General features: G+C 33.6%; 1 protein-coding gene across 1 annotated transcript in view; it reads right to left on the bottom strand.

Annotated features, from left to right (window-relative positions):
* LOC130900590 (uncharacterized) overlaps positions 1 to 20,646 on the bottom strand; it is a 121,793-nt gene extending 101,147 nt beyond the window's left edge. The window contains exon 1 of the mRNA XM_057811289.1: positions 20,293 to 20,646. Within this exon, the coding sequence (XP_057667272.1) occupies positions 20,293 to 20,567 (275 nt within the window). The 5' untranslated portion in view covers positions 20,568 to 20,646. The remainder of the gene's footprint in view (positions 1 to 20,292) is intronic.
* Positions 20,647 to 22,391: the final 1,745 nt, after the last annotated feature.

Here is a 22,391-nt window from a genome sequence, read left to right as displayed (position 1 = left end):
AAACTTAAGCGTAGAGTTTCAAATTTACGTAGGTGTGCTGGTTTTTCATGAAACGTGCTAGAGGGTATATCGAAGAGGATCAGGTTAATAATGTTGTTAGGCGATTAGGAAGGTTATAAAAGAAAGGTAACTGGGAATTTATTAGGGAAAGCAACTTGGGTCGAAAAAATTTTGATTTATTGAGAAAGTAGTACGGGGAAATATCGTAAATGAAATTGTACCGTTATTACGTATTTTTGAATTCGATGGGAGGGGTACACATAGCTTGGTTACTACGTAATCCAGCTTCCAGTGATGTAGTCACGAAAATGAGTTTGTGTATGTTGGTCTAAGTGCGTATTTGTGTGTACGTGTGCGTGCTCACGTAAACGCTACTGGATATTCAGATATTACTATAATTTGAAAGAGTTAAAAAGGTTTGAACACTGCTGGACTTTGAAGGAGATTATTTTGAAAGAAAAAAATGATTATTGTTTGTTTATTAGGTCGGAATCAATTCAAACGACCCTCGTAGGTATCAACTTGTATACTTCAAGTAGTTCGATATTCCATTATAGCATCAACTTCCGATTAAAAGCACAGTGATGTTCACAAACAATTACCCGCGATTTTAGTGACGTAAAGAGACCGATTGGGGGGAGGAGATGAAGGCGGCGACATATCCACAGTTACGTTTCGATGCCGGAAGCTTAAATATGCGCCAAACTGCATTTCAGCTAATTGGTTATTTACCAGGTAATGATCTGTTATGATGTTACCGACAATTCTAATTTAAAAAAAAAAAAGTTAATCTAAAAATTATTGTACAAACGATATTTGCAAAATATAAATCGTTTTTCAAACGAATTCTAAGAAGAGATTGATTCTGAGACAAACCGATGAAAAATAATTTGTATAACAGATAATTATAGGCATAAAAATATTTCCTATTCTCGTGAGATATACCGCGAATCCAGGAAGTCGTTGCGGGTTTTTTTTATGAAGCATACCGTCATTATGAGGTCAAGTTCAATTGGTATTAATTTTTTTTAATATCCGGTTTAATCTAATAACCAACGGACGACAGGATGGATCTTGTCATCGAGCAATATTATTATAAAGTGGGTCCCAGAAGCTTTAAATTCAAGCTCTATCGAAATGGATAATCTTTAAATTAAGTAGATTTATTAAAAGTTTTTATTTATAAGTCATTAGCTTAAAATTTCACTTTTATTTTCAAGATACTTACACATAGAGTTTCAAATTTAAGCTCTATCGAAAGAGGAAGAGTTGCTCTATAATTGGACTAAAATTCACGCTATATAAATATTGGTACATTCCGATATACAGGCTCTAAAAATTGACATTCGTTTTGATAGTTGTCAAAAATGCAATTATCTTGAAACCTTTCATATCTCCAAAAAACTTAAGCGTAGAGCTTCAAATTTAAGCTCTATCGAAAGAGGAAGAGTTGCTCTATAATTGGACTAAAGTTCACGCTATAAATATTGGTACATTCCGAGATACAGGCTCTAAAAGTTGACATTCGTTTTGAAAGTTGTCAAAAATGCAATTATCTTGAAACCCTTCATTTCTCCAAAAAACTTAAGCGTAGAGCTTCAAATTCAAGCTCTATCGAAAGAGGAAGAGTTGCTCTATAATTGGACTAAAATTCACGCTATATAAATATTGGTACATTCCGATATACAGGCTCTAAAAGTTGACATTCGTTTTGATAGTTGTCAAAAATGCAATTATCTTGAAACCCTTCATATCTCCAAAAAACTTAAGCGTAGAGCTTCAAATTTAAGCTTAATCGAAAGAGGAAGAGTTGCTCTATAATTGGACTGAAATTCTCGCTATAAATATTGGTACATTCCGAGATACAGGCTCTAAAACTTGACATTCGTTTTGATAGTTGTCAAAAATGCGATTATCTTGAAACCTTTCATATCTCCAAAAAACTTAAGCGTAGAGCTTCAAATTTAAGCTCTATCGAAAGAGGAAGAGTTGCTCTATAATTGGACTAAAGTTCACGCTATAAATATTGGTACATTCCGAGATACAGGCTCTAAAAGTTGACATTCATTTGAAAGTTGTCAAAAATGCAAGATTTGAGCTCAAAAAATTGACATTTTCTTTTAGAATATATCAAAAATGTTTTTAGCTCAAAGCTTTGCTCAAATCGAAAGATCTTCTGTATAATTTGATCATCATCATCATCATATTAAAAATATTGATTAAAATTATGAGTCCACATCTAGGATCATATCTTTCGAAATGTTGAACGTGCTACTTTAAATCAAACATCGATAGAAAGATAAGGAAAAATTTTATCACAAAAATGCTGGTACAATAATTAAAACATTAATATAACAACAATTACAATTCAACAAAAACTTGCTCATAATTAATGACAAAAACGAGATATACTTTCCAACACCCACTGTATAGTTTGACTCATTCTACAACTACGTTCGAAGAATTCCAATGAATTATATGTGCATTCCACAATTCACTTTCAACTAATGTTGGCATTTTGAATATTTGAATATTTTAAATAAGTTTCATTACGTGATAAATAATTGTTTCCATTCACTACTAAACCAATTTTGTTAATAAAAAATACTTATTGAAGCGTTAATTTCACGTCGCGTCAATGAATATACACTACCAAGTCGAAGTAAATCTCAGATGACTCATGAAGACTGTCATATCCATAAAATATTACTTCTAAGGTGTTGGTTATTACTAAAGCCGGTTCTATACGATCCGGATACAATGTTTTTATCGAAATTATTTCTTTTTTAAAAAAAAATTTATATACATTTAATTACTGACCAATTTATTAGTACGGGAGATGAACAAATAATTTAAAATCAAAAATTTTTGCTAAAATAATTCTTCACATTACATAGAACACACCAAATTACGAGGATGGTTCTAAATGTAGCTGGCCTGACCTAGATATGGCGGTACTTGCTTGAAAAATACCACAGTATTAGAAAGTAGACTATAGGTTTGTTCTTGGTAACTGCACTGGAACTGTACTGAACTCGATCAAAGCAGGCCAGTTCGTAGGTTTGTTTTTGGTATCTGCACTGGAACTGTACTGAACTCGATCAGTGCAGACCAGTTCATAGGTTTGTTCTTGGTAGCTGCACTGGAACTGTACTGAACTCGATCAGTGCAGGCAAGTTCATAGGTTTGTTCTTGGTATCTGCACTGGAACTGTACTGAACTCGATCAGTGCAGGCCAGTTCATAGGTTTGTTCTTGGTAGCTGCACTGGAACTGTACTGAACTCGATCAGTGCAGGCAAGTTCATAGGTTTGTTCTTGGTATCTGCACTGGAACTGTACTGAACTCGATCAGTGCAGGCCAGTTCATAGGTTTGTTCTTGGTATCTGCACTGGAACTGTACTGAACTCGATCAGTGCAGATCGGTTCTTAGGTTTGTTCTTGGTATCTGCACTGGAACTGTACTGAACTGTACCAGTGCAGGCCAGTTCATGAGTGTATAGAATTAGTTCGATCGGATATAGTGCAGAGACCAATGAAGCGTTTGTTGATTGTTGTATTAGAGGTTATTTGACGTGATTCAGGCCTTGCACTATTAAGAATAATGGAAAACGATTCAGTACTTTTTGATATGCCACCGTTTCCAGATTGAACTTATTGCACTGGCTGAACTGACTCTTAGACCTAGTGCAAGCAGTGGACTGAGTGAACTAGTTATTTTGCACTGCTATTAAGAACAGCGACACTAGAGTTGGTTCAGTTACAAAAAACGTTTTAGTGTACACTTTTTGAACTAGTTCCACCAGTGCAGCTACCAAGAACAAACCTAATTTATGCAGCTATCTGTTCTATCTGCAGGCGTCGGTTGTTTGGGATGCGCGTTATATAACTTTCATCAACCATCTTGAACTGAAGCTAATCTTTGTCTATAGAATATAAAAAAATCGTAAATTATACGAGGGTTGTTAATAAATTACTTGAAATTTATGAAAATAACGAAAAATTACGTAATTTCCATTCGGGTATTTAGGAATTTAACTGTACTATAAAATATTCATCAGAATGCAATTAGATTCATGATCTAAGTTTATAATTAGATGACCTCATACGATTTTTATAATCACCCAAGTTGTTGTATGACTTTGTTGAAGCAAGGTAACTTAACCCTTTTGAATTTCAAGATTTAGAAAAAAAAAGAGAGTAATTAAATTACTACGCTTCATTAGTTTAAAGTTAACTGAATAAAAGCAATAAAAATAAGGTCAGGGAAAACTCGGGAACCTATACAGACAACCAGATATTGTGGCTGTGGTAAGAAATAGAAGAATTGGGTGGCTGGGTCATGTAAGAAGAAGAGATGAAGAGACAACAATAAGAAGAGTGTGGAGAAGTCAACCAGAACGGAGGCGTCCACTGGGAAGACCAAGAGCAAAATGGAATGACCAAGTTGGTGAAGATGTTAGAAGACTTGGTGGAGAAGTAGACATGGCTGAGGATAGAAAATTATTGACGCAAATTGTTGGCGAGACCAAAAATCAACTTGGATTTGAATCTACGCAGTAGTAGTATTGTTTTAATGTTGAAAACAATTTACTAGATCACAAATGGCGACAAAAAAATCAAAATCTTGTTTTCCCTGACCAACTATTAGTGAGTAGTACGTTTCTTTGGAGTTCTGAGTAGGAAATAAAAAGATTTTCGCTCAGTTTGTTTCTCGATCTCGCAATGAAAATCAGCAAAAAGACCAAGTGTCAAAAAAGACACACTTTGTGACAAACAGGAGACTATTTCTACCATTACAATGCATCTGCACACACAGTCATCTCCGTTCAAAAAGTTTTGGTTAAAAAAATAATTCCTGACATGTTAGGGTCCAAGCGAACTGTTTTTTTTTTGGTCTCGACAGACGAAACCAATTTAGATACATAAAAAGTCCTCAAAACATTGGAATAGATACGGGTTTCAATCGGAAAATACTTTTATTAGTAGTTAAATCCAAATAAATTTCAAGTTTTTCGTCAGATGCTGTATCTTCAGCAAAATCATCAAGTTATTATCGGGGCTGAGAGACTGAGACACATCCGCCTCCGTACTATGTCCAGAGTATCATGAGTTCGGCCATCCAACTGAGAGTGTGAAGCCCCAAGTGGAAATTGCGTGGTAGAAGATCAGAATGGATGGAAAATTCAGAGAGACGCTTTCCATCTTCCGCACCAATCCGTGAATTGGGTCAGTTGATTTCGGAATCTTTGGGTGAAAACCATTGAAATGATCGGTGAGTCAAGAGTCCGGAATCCAACGTTTTCTGGACATCCATGAAGATGACGACAACGAATTAAACCTATCCGGGGTGTGTGTGAAGTATCCGTGGGAGAGGTCTCGTGGGTCCGCACTTTTTGAAGGCAATTCCTGAAGATTTACGTAGGAAAATACGACAACGATTCAACACTCGTGACATTCGTAATTTCGTGCAGGATGTACCTCCATGTTCATTTTGAAAATGTTTCGTTAAATGGCCCACTCGGTCATGTGACTTGACACCCTGTGGTTTTTCCCATGGGGCCGCGTTTTTCCAATGGGGCCACGCACACGATCCCCGAACTGCAATTGAAACGTTGCCTTAAATGAATTTGAACACTTACAGTAATTTCGTAATTTTTTTTAAAAAATTCGTGCCGACCTCCGTGGAATTTGGGTAAAAGTTGCGCCGCTGGTTTTGTATTGATAATACAAAGCTATGGGTTGATTGTATATCAGGTATAAGTAATGGTCTACCTCTTGTTTACCATTTCAAAGTCGCCTGAACAGCTGTTAGGACCAGAATAGACAGCGGGCCTTTTTTTATACTTGCCGCATCAAAAAAATCATAAAACGCGTCGTACGGTTTGCTTCGGCAACTATTCTTGGATGTTTTCTTTCGAATCGTCCTTTTGGATAAAGCAAAACAATAAAAATATATATAAATCTCTGTAGGTATTGTGAAATAGCATCAAGGACGTTATCAGTATGTTTTCCATCGCCGTATAAAATCGCGCATTTTGTAAATATTGTTATAGGTAGTAGTTTATATTTAGAATGTTAAATTAGTACAAGGACGCACTGATTCAATGACTACTTACGTTAGGATTGTACACAATGTTGCATTTTTTCAGCGATTTTATTGAAAAAATTGCCATCTTCGAACATGGCAACCGTTTAACGCATTTTGGATCATGTTTTCTTATTTATTTTTTCGAAAATAGGTACGTAGGTGCTTGAAATAAAGCAAAAAACTGAACTACCAGCTCGCTAGTAACGGTGGAAAAGTCTTCTACAATCCTACTTTTATCGTTTTTGAAATGATTTGTCAGATCCATATTCTATCTCAGTAACCAAGCCTGGTCCAGACTTCTAAACAGTCTTCCGCCTACCTAAACAACCATGCCTGGCTCAGACTTGGTTGTAAACCAGTCTTGGATCTAGCTAGGCCTAGTCCAGGCTTTCGAACCAAACGAGGGACATTCTCATCATCTCAGAGTCCATTCTCCACTACGACAACGCAAAAAAAACGTTGTTGAACAGTCAAAAGATTAAATTGATGAATCATCCTCTGTACAGTCCTTGTTGCCAGCTAGCCGTGGGACTATCTAAGCAACCAGGCCTGGCCGAAGGTTGTAAACCAGTCTTAGACTAGCTAGGCAGCCAGGACTTGTCCAGACTTGCGAACTAGCCGTGGGACATTGTTATCATCCCAGATTCCAACCAAATCTGAGCCAACAATGGTTTCTAAGCTAGTGCTGGGTCTATACTGAGCCCATCGTAGAAACCTATATGGTAGACGCATCATTTTCCACCACGAGAATGCGAGATTTCACGCATCAGTTGGAAAAAAACGTTTTTGAACAGTCAAAACATCGAATTGATGGTTCAACCGCCGTTTGGAACCCAAAGATTCCTTCTTAATCCCGTAGATATAAAATCAGTTGCGAGATCAACGTTTTTCTACACCTGAAGAAGCGGTCGGTGCGTTCGAAACACAATTTTCGGAGGTAACGTCAATCGGAAAGAAAATTGGTTTAAAAAAAGTGTGTCGATCTTAATGAAGAATATTTTGAGAAAGAATAAAGTCATATCCAATTGTAAATATTTGTTTTTATTTGTCTATCATAACATTTTGTTTGAATAAATGAATTTTTCAAGAAATCTCGCTCGGTTTGTAAAAGTGCAACAAGAGCGCAATTCTTTGCACAATTTCTTATTTATATCTAGGTTAATTGCGATTGTTACGTGTTCTAATGCAGTTCTCTTTCATTTCATGCCACTTTCAGTTTAGTTCAAGGTGCATTGCATTCGGATTGATTTCTCGTTGCGATTGCATCGAGAAGGCGACGATCGTTCGGTTTATTGTTTTGTAATCGACAGATCGTATCGAAATATGAAATTGTTCGTTCAGAATCCATGAAAACAGCAGAAAATTCGTGTAATTTCATATAAACAATACACAAAAAAAAATCTAATCTTGTGGCTTGTTTCTTTGATCCACTCTGTACCTTTAAAATAAAAAACTTTTCAGTTAACCCTTGTATACGCAAGTTATTGTTGTTGAGGACAACGTAAATATTATAAATACGGGATGTTCCTAAATTCATGCGACTAAATTTAGCGTAAAGAAAATCAACATTAAACTTTTGTATTTCGATAAAATGTTCGATAATAAAAAAAATATTGTATGCAATTCGTGTGTAAAGGCCTTTTTTCGATTCGTGAGATTGTCACTTGTCACATTGTCACAAAAAGGCGCATATATATATTTTTCGAGGGTTCAAATCTATGAAAAAAGTTATTGAACATTTTTTTCACCCCCTTACGTTGCGATAAGCCAAAAATCCTTTCGGATGTACTTATTTTAAATATATTTGAGTGTATGTACGAAAATACGGGTGATTTTGACAGTTCTTGTTTAGGGAAAATTAAAATGAAATATGAAATGAATAACGGTTACTAATTCACCCTAATTTGACCCCCGTATAAAGTTACAGGCGATTAGTCCTTTGTTATTGCACGGAAATTACACAATTTCAAGTTTATAGTTCAAGTGAAATCAATAAAAAAATAATAAAATCGAAAATGAAAATGAATTTTATATTTTCGCGGTCCCCTCGTTTTTCGGCTCTAAAAAATCGAAAAATCGTCCGATTTTGATGAATTTTTTGTTAAAATGAACACATTCACGTATAATTGTTGATAATTTTTTTCCAATTAATCAAATTAAGTTGCTATATTTTTTTTCGTAATCTACACAAAAAATCGAATAAATTGGGAAAAAAATTTATACAAAAATGTTGATTTATCACGTGTTTACAATTAAAAAAAATGAATAAACAACAATTTTTCAAATTTTTGTCCAAAATGTTCATTTTTTTGTGTACATTAACAAAAAAAAATATATAAACTACGTTTGAAGCTTTGTAAAAAAGTTATTAAGAATTATATACCAAGAAGTACGTTTATAATCACATTTAAAGTCATAAAACTATATGAAATCTCCAGGTGAGATATTTTCCACATTTTTTTTCATAAATCCGCCGTAAAAACGAAGATTTTAAAAAAAAATTCATCGAAATCGGATGATTTTTCGATTTTCTAGAGCTAAAATACGAGGGGTACGCGAAACTATAAAATAACCAAAATAAAAACTCAATTTCACCACCTTTTAGGGTGGGTTGGGGAAATTTTGTTACCCTAATTTCATACGAGCAATCACCTTCCGAATTTAAAAACACCCTGTACGTTTGTACTACCAAAAATACTCGTTAAACCATACGTGGGATGACGATTGTTTCGACAGTTACGCAAATTCGTCTGTTATTGAAATTGAAAAATGAATTAATGCGCGCGAGAAACATAAAAAAAAAGAAGCAAAAAAAAAACGTTACTCACGCTAGTGACTAGGAATGTTGAGTAGGTCAAGAAACCATAACAAAACTTCGCGGTTGAATAACCTAATTGGAGAATGGGATTGCGAATTTTTGGTTGATTGTTTACCGTCTTACGATTCGTTATTATTCACACAAACCGCGATTCTTGTTATTTTTGAAAAAACGGAAATATTTCCATGTACCCTTCGGTTCGATGAAAAAGTTTTGGTTTCACATTTTCCCTGCGTAAATCATAGTTTCCGCCTAATGTAGCTGTCATTGTCAATGTGACAGATAATTCGATAATTAGCCTCTGCCTCTTCGGTTAACGAAGATTCAGAAAGCTGCCATTATTACCAAATTAGAAGATGGCTGATCTATCAGAAGACTGCCAACCCATCTAGGTCTCAATGCGAGTACCGTAGCCAGAGTGAAGAAGCGATGGAAACAAGACGGGACCTTCTGCCGAAAGATTGGGTCTGGAGGAAGACCAAATGACACAAAAGATGTTGCACTGGTTCATACTTTTTCAAGAAAACATCCCTTTGAATCGATTGCTAGAGCTGCATATACAACAAACTTTTCGGGATCCCGTCCTAGGAAAGCATCGCTTTCAAATGAGTGCAAGCAATCCAGAATTGAGTGTTTGCACTCAGTTACGTGCATCCATGTCTTCAATTCAAGATTTGCAGATGTTGATAAGTCTGGCAAATAGTAAATTTTTAGATTTGAACTAGTATCAATGAGTCTGGCGTTTGTTGGAGGATTGCTGGAAGGATATCTTGATCCTTCCAGTACAGGAGACGAATATATCCACTAAATCATTGCCGAGGTACTGAAATCAGACCGGAAAGCAACCGAATTCGCCGTTCTAGTATGAACCAATACGTTTATGGAAGTGATAAGTCTGACAAATAGTAAATTTTTAGATTTGAACTAGTATCAATGAGCCTGGCGTTTGTTGGAGGATTGCTGGAAGGATATCTTGATCCTTCCAGTACAGGAGACGAATATATCCACTAAATCATTGCCGAGGTACTGAAATCAGACCGGAAAGCAACCGAATTCGCCGTTCTAGTATGAACCAATACGTTTATGGAAGTGATAAGTCTGACAAATAGTAAATTTTTAGATTTGAACTAGTATCAATGAGCCTGGCGTTTGTTGGAGGATTGCTGGAAGGATATCTTGATCCTTCCAGTACAGGAGACGAATATATCCACTAAATCATTGCCGAGGTACTGAAATCAGAATGGAAAGCAACCGAATTCGCCGTTCTAGTATGAACCAATACGTTTGTGGAAGTGATAAGTCCGGCAAATAGTAAATGTTTAAATTTGAACTAGTATCAATGAGTTTGGCGTTTGTTGGAGGATCATTTGAAGGATATCTTGATCCTTCCATTACAAGAGACGAATCTATCCACCAAATCATTGCCGAGGTACTGAAATCAGACCGGAAAGCAACCGAATTCGCCGTTCTAGTATGAACCAATACGTTTATGGAAGTGATAAGTCTGGCAAATAGTAAATTTTTAGATTTGAACTAGTATCAATGAGCCTGGCGTTTGTTGGAGGATTGCTGGAAGGATATCTTGATCCTTCCATTACAAGAGACGAATCTATCCACCAAATCATTGCCGAGGTGCTGAAATCAGACCGGAAAGCAACCGAATTCGCCGTTCTAGTATGAACCAATACGTTTATGGAAGTGATAAGTCTGGCAAATAGTAAATTTTTAGATTTGAACCAGTATCAATGAGCCTGGCGTTTGTTGGAGGATTGCTGGAAGGATATCTTGATCCTTCCATTACAAGAGACGAATCTATCCACCAAATCATTGCCGAGGTACTGAAATCAGACCGGAAAGCAACCGAATTCGCCGTCCTAGTATGAACCAATACGTTTATGGAAGTGATAAGTCTGGCAAATAGTAAATTTTTAGATTTGAACCAGTATCAATGAGCCTGGCGTTTGTTGGAGGATTGCTGGAAGGATATCTTGATCCTTCCAGTACAGGAGACGAATCTATCCACTAAATCATTGCCGAGGTACTGAAATCAGAATGGAAAGCAACCGAATTCGCCGTTCTAGTATGAACCAATACGTTTATGGAAGTGATAAGTCTGGCAAATAGTAAATTTTTAGGTTTGAACCAGTATCAATGAGCCTGGCGTTTGTTGGAGGATTGCTGGAAGGATATCTTGATCCTTCCAGTACAGGAGACGAATCTATCCACTAAATCATTGCCGAGGTACTGAAATCAGAATGGAAAGCAACCGAATTCGCCGTTCTAGTATGAACCAATACGTTTATGGAAGTGATAAGTCTGGCAAATAGTAAATTTTTAGGTTTGAACTAGTATGAATGAGTCTGGCGTTTGTTGGAGGATCATTTGAAGGATATCTTGATCCTTCCAGTACAAGAGACGAATCTATCCATTAAATCATTGCCGAGGTACTGAAATCAGACCGGAAAGCAACCAAATCGATGTTCTAGTTTGAACCAATACGATTTTTTCCAATGTTTTCATTCTGCAGCTCTGTTTGCTAATAACATTGGACAACCTCAACATTTTATCTTCTTTGTTTCATAAATCACTATGAGCATTTCTCCTAATACCTAAGGATCACAATTTTGGACCAACCAAAGCCCTTTTAAAGATTATTTGTTGTTATAGATACAAAGACAAAAGTATTAGTGAGTGATGAACTTTAGTGGTCTTGAGAAGAAAAAAAAAAAGATTTTCCACTGTGATTTTCACCAATATCTTGTAAAGAAAAATCGGTTTTCTAAATTAATATTGGTAAACATGACAAAAGATGTCAAATAAATTTACACGACTAAAAAATCGTCCCAAGACATGATTATTCAATAATCTTATCGATGTTATATATGATTGTTGCTTTTCCTTCTTCTTCCACGTATGTAAATGAAATTAGAAGTCGAATGGGTCTATTTGAAGCCCTAAAAAAAGGGGTGTCAGCTTGATTCGACCATTTGTTGATAGGCTCTTATCATATCTAATATCAAAAAGGGTCGTTGAAGCGTTACGTCAAATACTAAATCGTAAATAATGAAGGGGATAATATACGAGGTACAATATATAATTTCAATGTTTGTGAAAGGTTAAATTAATTTGTAGTGGAATGAGGTTATTATTCACGATAATAATTGTTACAATTTAACATATAAAAAAGGAATAATTACGCAGGAATAAGATTCTTTTTAAAAAAGGTCAGAAACGGATTCATATTTGAGGGTATCTTTCGATCACACCTCGTAACTAAATTCGTACTATTGAAAAACAACTTTTTATTAGATGAATAAAATTAGGCGCAGTGTTATTAACGAAAAATATCAAAATATGTCAAAAACAAAGGATAATTTAACGAATTGATTGTTTTTTAGGTGTAGTGTCAAAATTTATTGCAATATATTATTATTTAGGGCCTTTTTCGAGAAAGTTTGAAACGGAGTTTATTATAACATTAAAATTTTGTTGTTTACTATGAAAACTGTCAAAAAAAATAAGGAACGTTTCGAATAATAACACAATTTGGATTGTGCTGTCAAAATATTATACCCAAATCGAGAATAATCTGTCAAAATTTGACGTTGTTTTTAAATAAAACCGTTCAGAACCAATCAAGGACTTGAATTGATTTGTTTTGTAAACAAAATTCCAATATTTGAGTACAATTCAACTAGCACATTTCATATTTGTCAAATTTGACATATATATTGAATTTAATTTCGAAAAGCTCAATTTGGGCATCTTAATATGATACGAAGATGGTCCCAAAAGTACCTGGTCTGACCTGATGATGCTTGAAAATTGCCACTGAATTAGAAAGTACACATTTGAAGACGCCACGTTGTTTAATATTTGTTTGGCAGCCATCAATAGTGGAAAGCCAAGAAATCAAGCAAAAACTGCCGCATTTGGCTAAGAACAAAGTGTTGTTCCATCAAGATAAAGCACCAGCTGACACTTCCGTTATTGCAATGCCCGAAATTGAGGAATTAACGTTTGAATTGCTACCTCATGCACCATATTCGCCAGATTCAGTCCCCACTGATTATTTTCTATTCAATTCTATTAAAAAGGGTATCGAACTTACTGAACATCGCTGGGACAAGTTTATGGACCTAAAAGGAGATTACGTTGAAAAATAAATATATTTTTCTCCTAAATTTTTGTGTTTTTCTGGTACTTCTGGAAACATCCTCGTATTTCTGACCCATATTTTCATCGTAGAAAACTATCCTTGTAAAATGATACTCAAATGAATTTCAACTTTGAGAAAGCTGTCGAAAACAACAGAATTTTGGTAAATAAAGCAAAATTTGACACCTACTTGGCACGATTTGACATCCATAATTATACGAAACCTGTCAAAACTTGACGTATATCTCTGAGAGCAAAACTAACAGTTTTTCTTTATAAAGAAAACTGTATAAACTGTAGTATAACACAAGAAGGTACAAATTTACGTTAAACTGTGGTTGGGACATTATTAGACGTACACATAAGACTGTCATTTATTAAAAACTGTCAAAACTTGACGTATATCTCTGAGAGCAAAACTAACAGTTTTTCTTTATAAAGAAAACTGTATAAACTGTAGGATAACACAAGAAGGTACAAATTTACGTTAAACCGTAGTTGGGGCATTATTAGACGTATACATAAGACTGTCATTTATCAAAAACTGTCAAAACTTGACGTATATCTCTGAGAGCAAAACTAACAGTTTTTCTTTATAAAGAAAACTGTATAAATTGTAGTATAACACAAGAAGGTACCAATTTACGTTAAAATGTAGTTGGGGCATTATTAGACGTACACATAAGACTGTCATTTATCAAAAACTGTCAAAACTTGACGTATATCTCTGAGAGCAAAACTAACAGTTTTTCTTTATAAAGAAAACTGTATAAACTGTAGTATAACACAAGAAGGTACCAATTTACGTTAAAATGTAGTTGGGGCATTATTAGACGTACACATAAGACTGTCATTTATTAAAAACTGTCAAAACTTGACGTATATCTCTGAGAGCAAAACTAACAGTTTTTCTTTATAAAGAAAACTGTATAAACTGTAGGATAACACAAGAAGGTACAAATTTACGTTAAACCGTAGTTGGGGCATTATTAGACGTATACATAAGACTGTCATTTATCAAAAACTGTCAAAACTTGACGTATATCTCTGAGAGCAAAACTAACAGTTTTTCTTTATAAAGAAAACTGTATAAATTGTAGTATAACACAAGATGGTACCAATTTACGTTAAAATGTAGTTGGGGCATTATTAGACGTACACATAAGACTGTCATTTATCAAAAACTGTCAAAGCTTGACGTATACCTCAAACTGTCAAAAAATTATTCCAATTATCCCTCGTACAATTAATCTGGCTTAGTTATGATACTCCCATTGTATATTTTCTTCAAAGGTCAGTCTTACATTTGATTGTTTCAAAACCGGATTGACATGAAAGAAAATTAAGTCTGTTTTGAATAATTCGTTGCTATTGTTTCTCATCCTGATGGAGATCTCGATCGCGAATAATGTATACGACGTTTCGTCTTTCTTTTTCTTCCTCGTGTTATATCAATTTTGTTATTCAGATTCAAATCGAAAGATATTACTACGTGGGACGTACTCGTATAAGCCGAAAGGATTTTCATAAAACTCTCTTATTATATATAATATGTCGTCATTTAGGTGTTATTCTTCTTCTTTCTCTAATTTGGCCTCTGCCTAGTAGATTACAAAGTTTTTTAAGTATTCTACATAACTTACGAGAAAGCAAAAGCTTCCAAGAGGACCTTCATTTAGAAAAACATCAAAAGTTCGATTACGAATAACGTAAAATTAAAATTTTATAAAAATTAGTGTCGCATAAGGGGTTGTTTTTCAAAGAAACATGAAAATCCTGTAAGAATTCAGTTCTTTTCTCACAGAAACTGAATCGAACTTAATATTCCTTATATTTAGTCAAAATTTGAAAAATATACCTTTTAAAGATGCTTTCATTACGAGATTTTGTTATTTTCACTTTTAAATTACTAAAAATCACTAAAAAATTATCAGATTTTAAAAGAAAACAGCAGTATTTCTGAAAAAACATTTTAATTTAAAAAAAATTTACATTTATTTCATAAAAATCTGTTCAGTACATCCCTTTGCAAGCTTCCAATTTGATTATCGCAAAAAAAAACTAAAAAAAATATATAACGGAAGGGTGGAAAACAGTAAGAAAGCAGGATCGTACTTAGCCAATTCATGTATGTGAAAATAAATCATTTTAAATTAAATATATAATATACAAATTATAATCCTTGGTTTTGAATAAAACTTATTTCGAAATATTGTCGTATACAAGCTATTTCATTAGATGTAATGAAAATTTGAAATATATTTATATAAAATTACTGAGTACAGTACTGTTGTTCAATCCTTTATACTCTTTCAAAAGAGAAACACGCGTTTCGCAGCCTCAATTTGCATTTAAATCAAGTAAGGTCTTTGCGTCCATATAACTAAGTTGGGTGTTCATAGAAAAAAAAATTATTTGGGTCAATACATTTAGACGAAATAATTCATACGAAATTCAATTATGCGAAACAAATATCGAATAAATCACACATTTGACTTAGAAATTGATTCATTTTATTCATCCCTAAATAAGATTTTTTTTATTTTAAAATAGCACACCCTTAAATCTGCACTGCATCCCAAATTACACTGGTCGAATTTACCAGGTCATCTACCTGCTATCTAGTCGAATTTACTACTACCGAATGAAATATTTTCAAAATAATCATCAAAAATACGAATTTTCTTATAACGTGAAAAGTTGTTTTATCAATTATGTTTTAAAAAATTGAAGACTCAATATAACTAACAATCATAGTCCAACTGACACTTTTCTTAACCAACCCTCAGCTTCCAAACAACTGCACGACGTGCATCAAGTAAGCGTGCGTGTGTGTGTGTGTGTGTACTGTACGGTGGAACTGTCGTGGACAATAGCAAATGAATCATCTCCCGATAAACGGATCAAGTAACACATGTCTCCCCGCCTTCCATGACCAATATAAAGGGAAGCGAAGAGAAGCTGACTACTGATGAGGTCCTGCAGCGTTGTGGGATTTAATTATCATATACACCCGCCATTTCCCTCCGATCCAGAGGGATTTACGGAAAAAAAATTTGAATTGTAATTAAAATGGAATTTGTCCTCGATATCAGATTGATTTTGAAAAAAATTATTTATTAAAAAATCTTTGCATCTTTTGTTTAGAAACATTCGCTTTCGATTATTCAAATAACGATTAGTTGAAATTCACAAGAACCAGTCTTTCGTAAAAATTAAACTACAGTTACATCTAACACCTAACGAACTGGCAACACCGTAATCGCATTACATTATGCGGTCAGTGCATCCATCAGCAGCAAAGGAATACAACGTTGTCGATATCATCAAAGTTTCTATTATTATGATAATTAACTAAAATATTAACAGTAATAATATCACGAACAGTACCAATATACTTTATATTTACAACAGTTTTTACTTTGGTACTACTTTTATTTTAATATTAAAAAAAAATTATGATAATTACAAATCAAAAACTTTCTAATTGCATAATTTTGTTATTTTAAAATTGTAGTTTATTTGGCAACGCGGCGTTTGAAGTTGCACGATCCAAACTCGAACTTGTTTGTGTGTTGTTTTCTTCTTTTTTTTTACGGTCTCTCCTCGCTAGTGCTTTGCGCACAGCTGTATCGTCTGTTTCTCTTCAACACGCGACATGGCGATGTACCGGAAAAAGGATGGGATACTAGGGGCTTTTCGACAGGGCTTTAGAACAGGTTGGGTCTTTGTCTAGGCGGCCCGCAGTGGCGGACGTCTATTTTTTTTTACAAATTTAACGCGTATGTTTATACAAACACGAAATAAAATGTACGTAATGGCTTAGAATTTATCAATGACTTTTAAGATTAAATTCTTCTTTTATTTAAATTTCTATAACAATGCGCTATCTTAATTTTTATCTATATTGTTTATTTATAATAATCGTTCGTAATTCATATTCAAGGTCAAGTTTACGATAGAACCATAAATATTTTAATAGTTTGAATGATGATCTATCTAGATGGCTTTTAGTGCATCACCAGTGTTATACGAGTGTAGATTTTATATTATTTAGATTTATATCTGAGAATTGGCAACGTTGTTTTATTCGATACTTGATTAAAATGATTTATTTCTGTGGATGAAACAAATAATCAAACAATCTATTATCCTCTCCTTTTATATATTTTTCTCATCATTTTATAAAGATACTACGATTAAAGAACCTTTTAATGAAAACTCATAGTTTCGACGTATTCTTGTTGATAGTTTTATCTCTTTTCGATACGCATGACCGAAGCATCATTCCATCTTTATCCGTAAAACGTGACATCTGCACGTACCATTTCTATTAGCGGCCATAGGCGGAGAAAAGTAAAAGAAAACATGAACAATACTCTTATCTTTTGAAAGAATATTCGTGTAAATATTTAGCAGTAGTGTTAAATATAAAGAATAACAATTTCAACGTCAGAATTTATACATATAAACAGGTTAAATATCTAGTTTGTAGTGACGTAACTGACAGACTATCTCTCTCTACTTTAATACATTTCGGTAACACAGATATGTAAGCCACGCCCACAAAGATAGAGGAAGCGTTCTTTTTATTAACTAACGTCGTTTTCTATGGTTTTCTAGAAAACTTCACGTTTTCTTCCTTTCGAACGGAATAGAAATTGTTATATAAGTAAAATATAATGGATGTCATCTGTTTCGTTAACGCTGATATACTAATTTTAACTATCTTTCAAATTAAAGCAGTTGTAAACGCCAGATGGCAAGGGAACATAAAATTACACATATCGAGATTTGAGACGTCATTCGTATATATATATATATACATACACATAATACGCATCCGTCCTTGTGTTAGTAAAATCAACGTCGGTGGTCTGGAGCGAGGGTGTAAAAAGGGTTGAGTACTTAACAGACAGCATTTTGTCATTGGGTATCAATGTTATACGATCCGAACAAAAGAATATTAATGGGACGATATTTGCGATGTTGCCAGATGATTATCGAAATTAAAAAAAAAAACGTAAAACTGAATTTTGAAATTTTGTATATATGAGCGCATCAGAAGTACTGAATTTACTCGAGTTACGAAATAATAACAGCATACATATAAGAATCTAAACACGTACGCATATACTAGAATTTCAAACCTCGATTTGAAAGTCACAAAGGTCACGTTACTAGTTATAAAAGTCGAAATGGCCTAGCTACCGTGTAATATGTGTAAAAGTATGTATAGTTACAGTTTCAAAATGAAAAACAAACGTGTCAAATTAACTATACGAGTTTGTTTAATTTTCTTCAGGTTTTTTCACAATGACCTTCTCGCCAATTTGCCATTTTTATCCAATATCTTCCTTATTTGATTCATACACTTTTTCTTCTCGGTCTCCCTCTTCTTCTTACTCATTTTGAACTTGCACCCATATCATTTTAACTGTTTTTTTTTTTCTAGTTTATACTGGTGTCAAAAATCAAGGTCAAATTCGAAAAATTGTTTTACGCATCCACTATATTCACCAGATCTGTCCTCTAAGGACTACTTATCTGTTTAAGACTCGCTACAGGGAAAAAAGTAACAATAAAAAGAGAAAATCCCAACTGAAACAAAATTCTAATGGAAAATTCTTTGGATTCTTTGTAAATGGTGAAGAAAAGCTAGAAGTAAACTATTTTGATACTATAAATCGAATAAAATGAGAAAAAAGATAAAAAATTTAATAATTTTTAAAATAAATCTCATGTTTGGCCCCCGTATACATCGATAAACGGTACTTGTATATCTTTCATATTCGTAAATTGTTCCTGACTATCACCCATCGTCCGAGACAAGAGGTACACATTTCTTCTTCTTTTTTTTTATTATTTGCCCTTCCAAAAACTGAAAACGAGTTTGCTGGTTTCGTTTCGAGCTCCTGGAGTTACAAGAGTTAGTCGGCCCATCAATCTCCGTCGTAGACGAAAAGAATTTGAAAGTTTCTTTTTTTTTCGGTCCGTTCACTTCGATAATCTTTTACTTTAAAAATTGTCGTTTAAAGATTTTCTTTGTGTTGATAATTCGACTATCGAAACACCCCTTGTATATTAATTTACGTCACCTTTAAACTCATAATAGCATCCTTCTTGTCGTCTCTCTTATTATTATCGCATGAACCAGGTAAAAGTCTGATTAGGGAAAAAGCACACACACACAACAAGAATTCGTTCTTTGTTGTCCGATTCACAAATATAAAAAATACCAGCTGCTCTATTACCTGCTGGTCGTGGTAAAGTAGGCGGTTGATTCTGTCATCAAAATTATTTACAAGCCTCTTTCTTACCATCAACAATATCGAAAAAACTCTAATCAACAATTTGTCTTTTCATTTACAAATTTTTTTATATTAATACGTTTAATCACATAAAAACTTCCTAAACTTGAATTTTAAAACAATTTTTCTTATTTCTTATTGATTAATTATATTAATAATTATAACCTTTTATTTTCTAAAAGAAGAAAAACCAACCGAGATTGCAATTTTATCATTGAGATTCAAATTAAAAAAAAAAACAAATGGCAACTAAAATACGAAATAATAAAACAAAAAAACTTATTTGAAAAACTGTTACGTATATATGTCATTAAATAATGACGTACATTTTGACAGAAATACCTTTCCCTCCATTTCGACGCCATTAATTCAACTATAATTTGAAATATATTTTGATTCGAAACAAATTATTAACCTATCTTTAGTATTCTCTTAAATAAATGAAACCATCACATATATTTACACAATATATACACGAAATTTGATAATCGTTAATAAAAATTTCATACTAGACGTAAAAAACAATGTCATTGACTCATGATTCCGAATCGTAATCGTGAAAGTTGAAAAAAAAAAACCAGTACACTGTCGTTTTCAATTTCTGTTGGTTAAGGTAAAGGCCAAGATCATACACCATTGAGAGATTATCTTTTTGCACGAATTTATTGTCTAATAACAGGTTACTACAGAGCGATAAACAGAAAGTTCGAAAAAAAATTGTTTTGATTCATTTCGCGACTATATATAAGATGAGAAAAAGTTACTATAACGAATTAGTAGACTGTCGGATATCGATGGCCGATCGTCGTGTATACTTCCGCTATATACGTACTGTCAAAATTTATAAGATAACTAAAGTGATAAATTTTGAATGAAAGTTGGTGAAATAACGCGTGGGATAAGTGAAATTTATACCTGTCAGAGGATTCCGAACTATCGTATCTGTCAACGCATCTCTTTTTCCTACAATCGTCTTCGAGAATCCCTTCGTGTTTGATTCCATCTCCAGTACACAATTTATTGAAAATCTCACCACTCGCACTCTCTACTAAATAGTCTTTCACTTTCTCACTAGCAGAATCTGTCATACTATCAATTGTCTCACATAATACGACATTGTCACTAGCATTCGAAGCAGTTTTTTCGATAACATCTCCGATCGGATCCTCCGTACACAACCCGTCTGCCATTTTGAGAACACACTAGGTAGTTAAGTTATCGCAGCCGCATTCGAATGTGGTCGGAGCATTGCGGTGCGCAGCTGCGTTTGATGACAGAGGGGCCAGAGGAAGACTTGCACTATGACGTCACTCCCCCTCTAGATTTGTAGTGCATTAGACTGCGTTGCCACATCGGCCGATCCCGAAAATTAATCCTGGATTAATTTTTTCCACCAAAAGTTAATTCATTTCGTTATCAAATTTAAATCAATACAATCAAATAATATTATCAATTTTACGGTTTAAAATCCACTTATGTTGATAATTCGGATTGTATACTCGATAACATATAGGATTTTATATATTTTTTAAATTGCATAATAAATATTTATGATAATATACGATTTTTGTTTTTACATTTACTTAATCCATTTTCAAAAAGTGATGTGTGAATATATTCATTTATATAAATACAATGTGAATTCACAGGGAAGTTTAAAGTTTTAAAGGATAAATTAACGTTTAGGTGGAATAATTCGGGCAAAAATGAACCTCGCATGTAAGAATGGATAGAAATAAATTGGTTTACTTTGTATAGACGGTCTTCAGCTCAGCAGTTCGGCACGAAATATCAAAAAGCTACATAAACATCTATAGATGGCGTGTGTTTTAACCATACATAAATGCATCTGGTAAACATTAACTTTTTTCGGAACGTAATTTTCAAACTGTTTCTAACGTAAAACACAAAACGAATTAATTACGAAAGTGCATGCAATAAAAAAGATATAAACACGTTTTAACTGTTTATATCCATCAAAATGGTTCTTTGGGAGGAATAAAATTTTATATCTTGACAAAATAAAAGTTATAGATAATTTTGATTGACAAAAATAAAGTTATATCTACTTTTGTTTCTAACTTATAACACGTATAATATTAATAACCTATAAATTCAATATATTAAATAATCTGAACATTGTTTTGTGTCTTGCATTCACGGTGTAAAATATTAACAGAACAAAAAGAAAAACAAATAAATCCGACAACATTGCGTTCATTGGCCGCTTAGAATACCAATTACATAATTTACTTGACCAGAGCGGGTAATGACATCGACTATGCACCGAGATCTCCAACATAAACTGCATTTCATTGAGACGATGACGATGTTTTGATTTTTTTAGTGATACATTTTAGGTGGAAGTACGACAGTTTGTGATTCATTACAAAAATTTAGTCGTGGGAGAAAAACGCGGTTTTAAAATCTGTGTAAACAAATCCAAGTTGTAGTCTATAGTTTACGGTATTTAAATATACGAGGGAGCAATAGAATCGTATGAATGAGTTTTTAAACAAACAGAAAAAGTTTTTACGCAAAGGTAAAATAAAATACGTCATTGGAGATGTAAAGTAATGAAATTATTATACAGTTTGATGGACTATGGAAGGTAGGGGTAAAGAGAAGTATCTCATATGCAAAAAAAGTAGAAAAAGTGTCTGTATACGATAAATAATATTTCAAAATGGCGCCGTTATAGACAAACGGTATGGTATGAATAGCAATGTAGGTGAAGTGAAGTGTACAGAGTTGAAAAATTTAATTTTTTTTTTCGATTCAAGCAGTTCATTATTGAAAATTTCAATGACATGCATTGCATAAAATAATGCACTGAATATAACCTAAAAGAATGCTAATGCTAAACACATTTCGACGGACACTTTGTTATATAAACAAGACTTTGCAGTCGAAATTGACAACACCGCGGTAATTGACGTTTAGTGACTACATAAACAAAGAATTATGATAAATGTTCACTTAAAAACAGATTATTTGTAATTATCTTTTTCTAT

This window comes from Diorhabda carinulata, chromosome X (genome assembly GCF_026250575.1).
Source record: "Diorhabda carinulata isolate Delta chromosome X, icDioCari1.1, whole genome shotgun sequence".
Taxonomy (NCBI): Eukaryota; Metazoa; Arthropoda; class Insecta; order Coleoptera; family Chrysomelidae; genus Diorhabda; species Diorhabda carinulata.
This window is presented reverse-complemented; position numbering and strand designations above follow the sequence as displayed.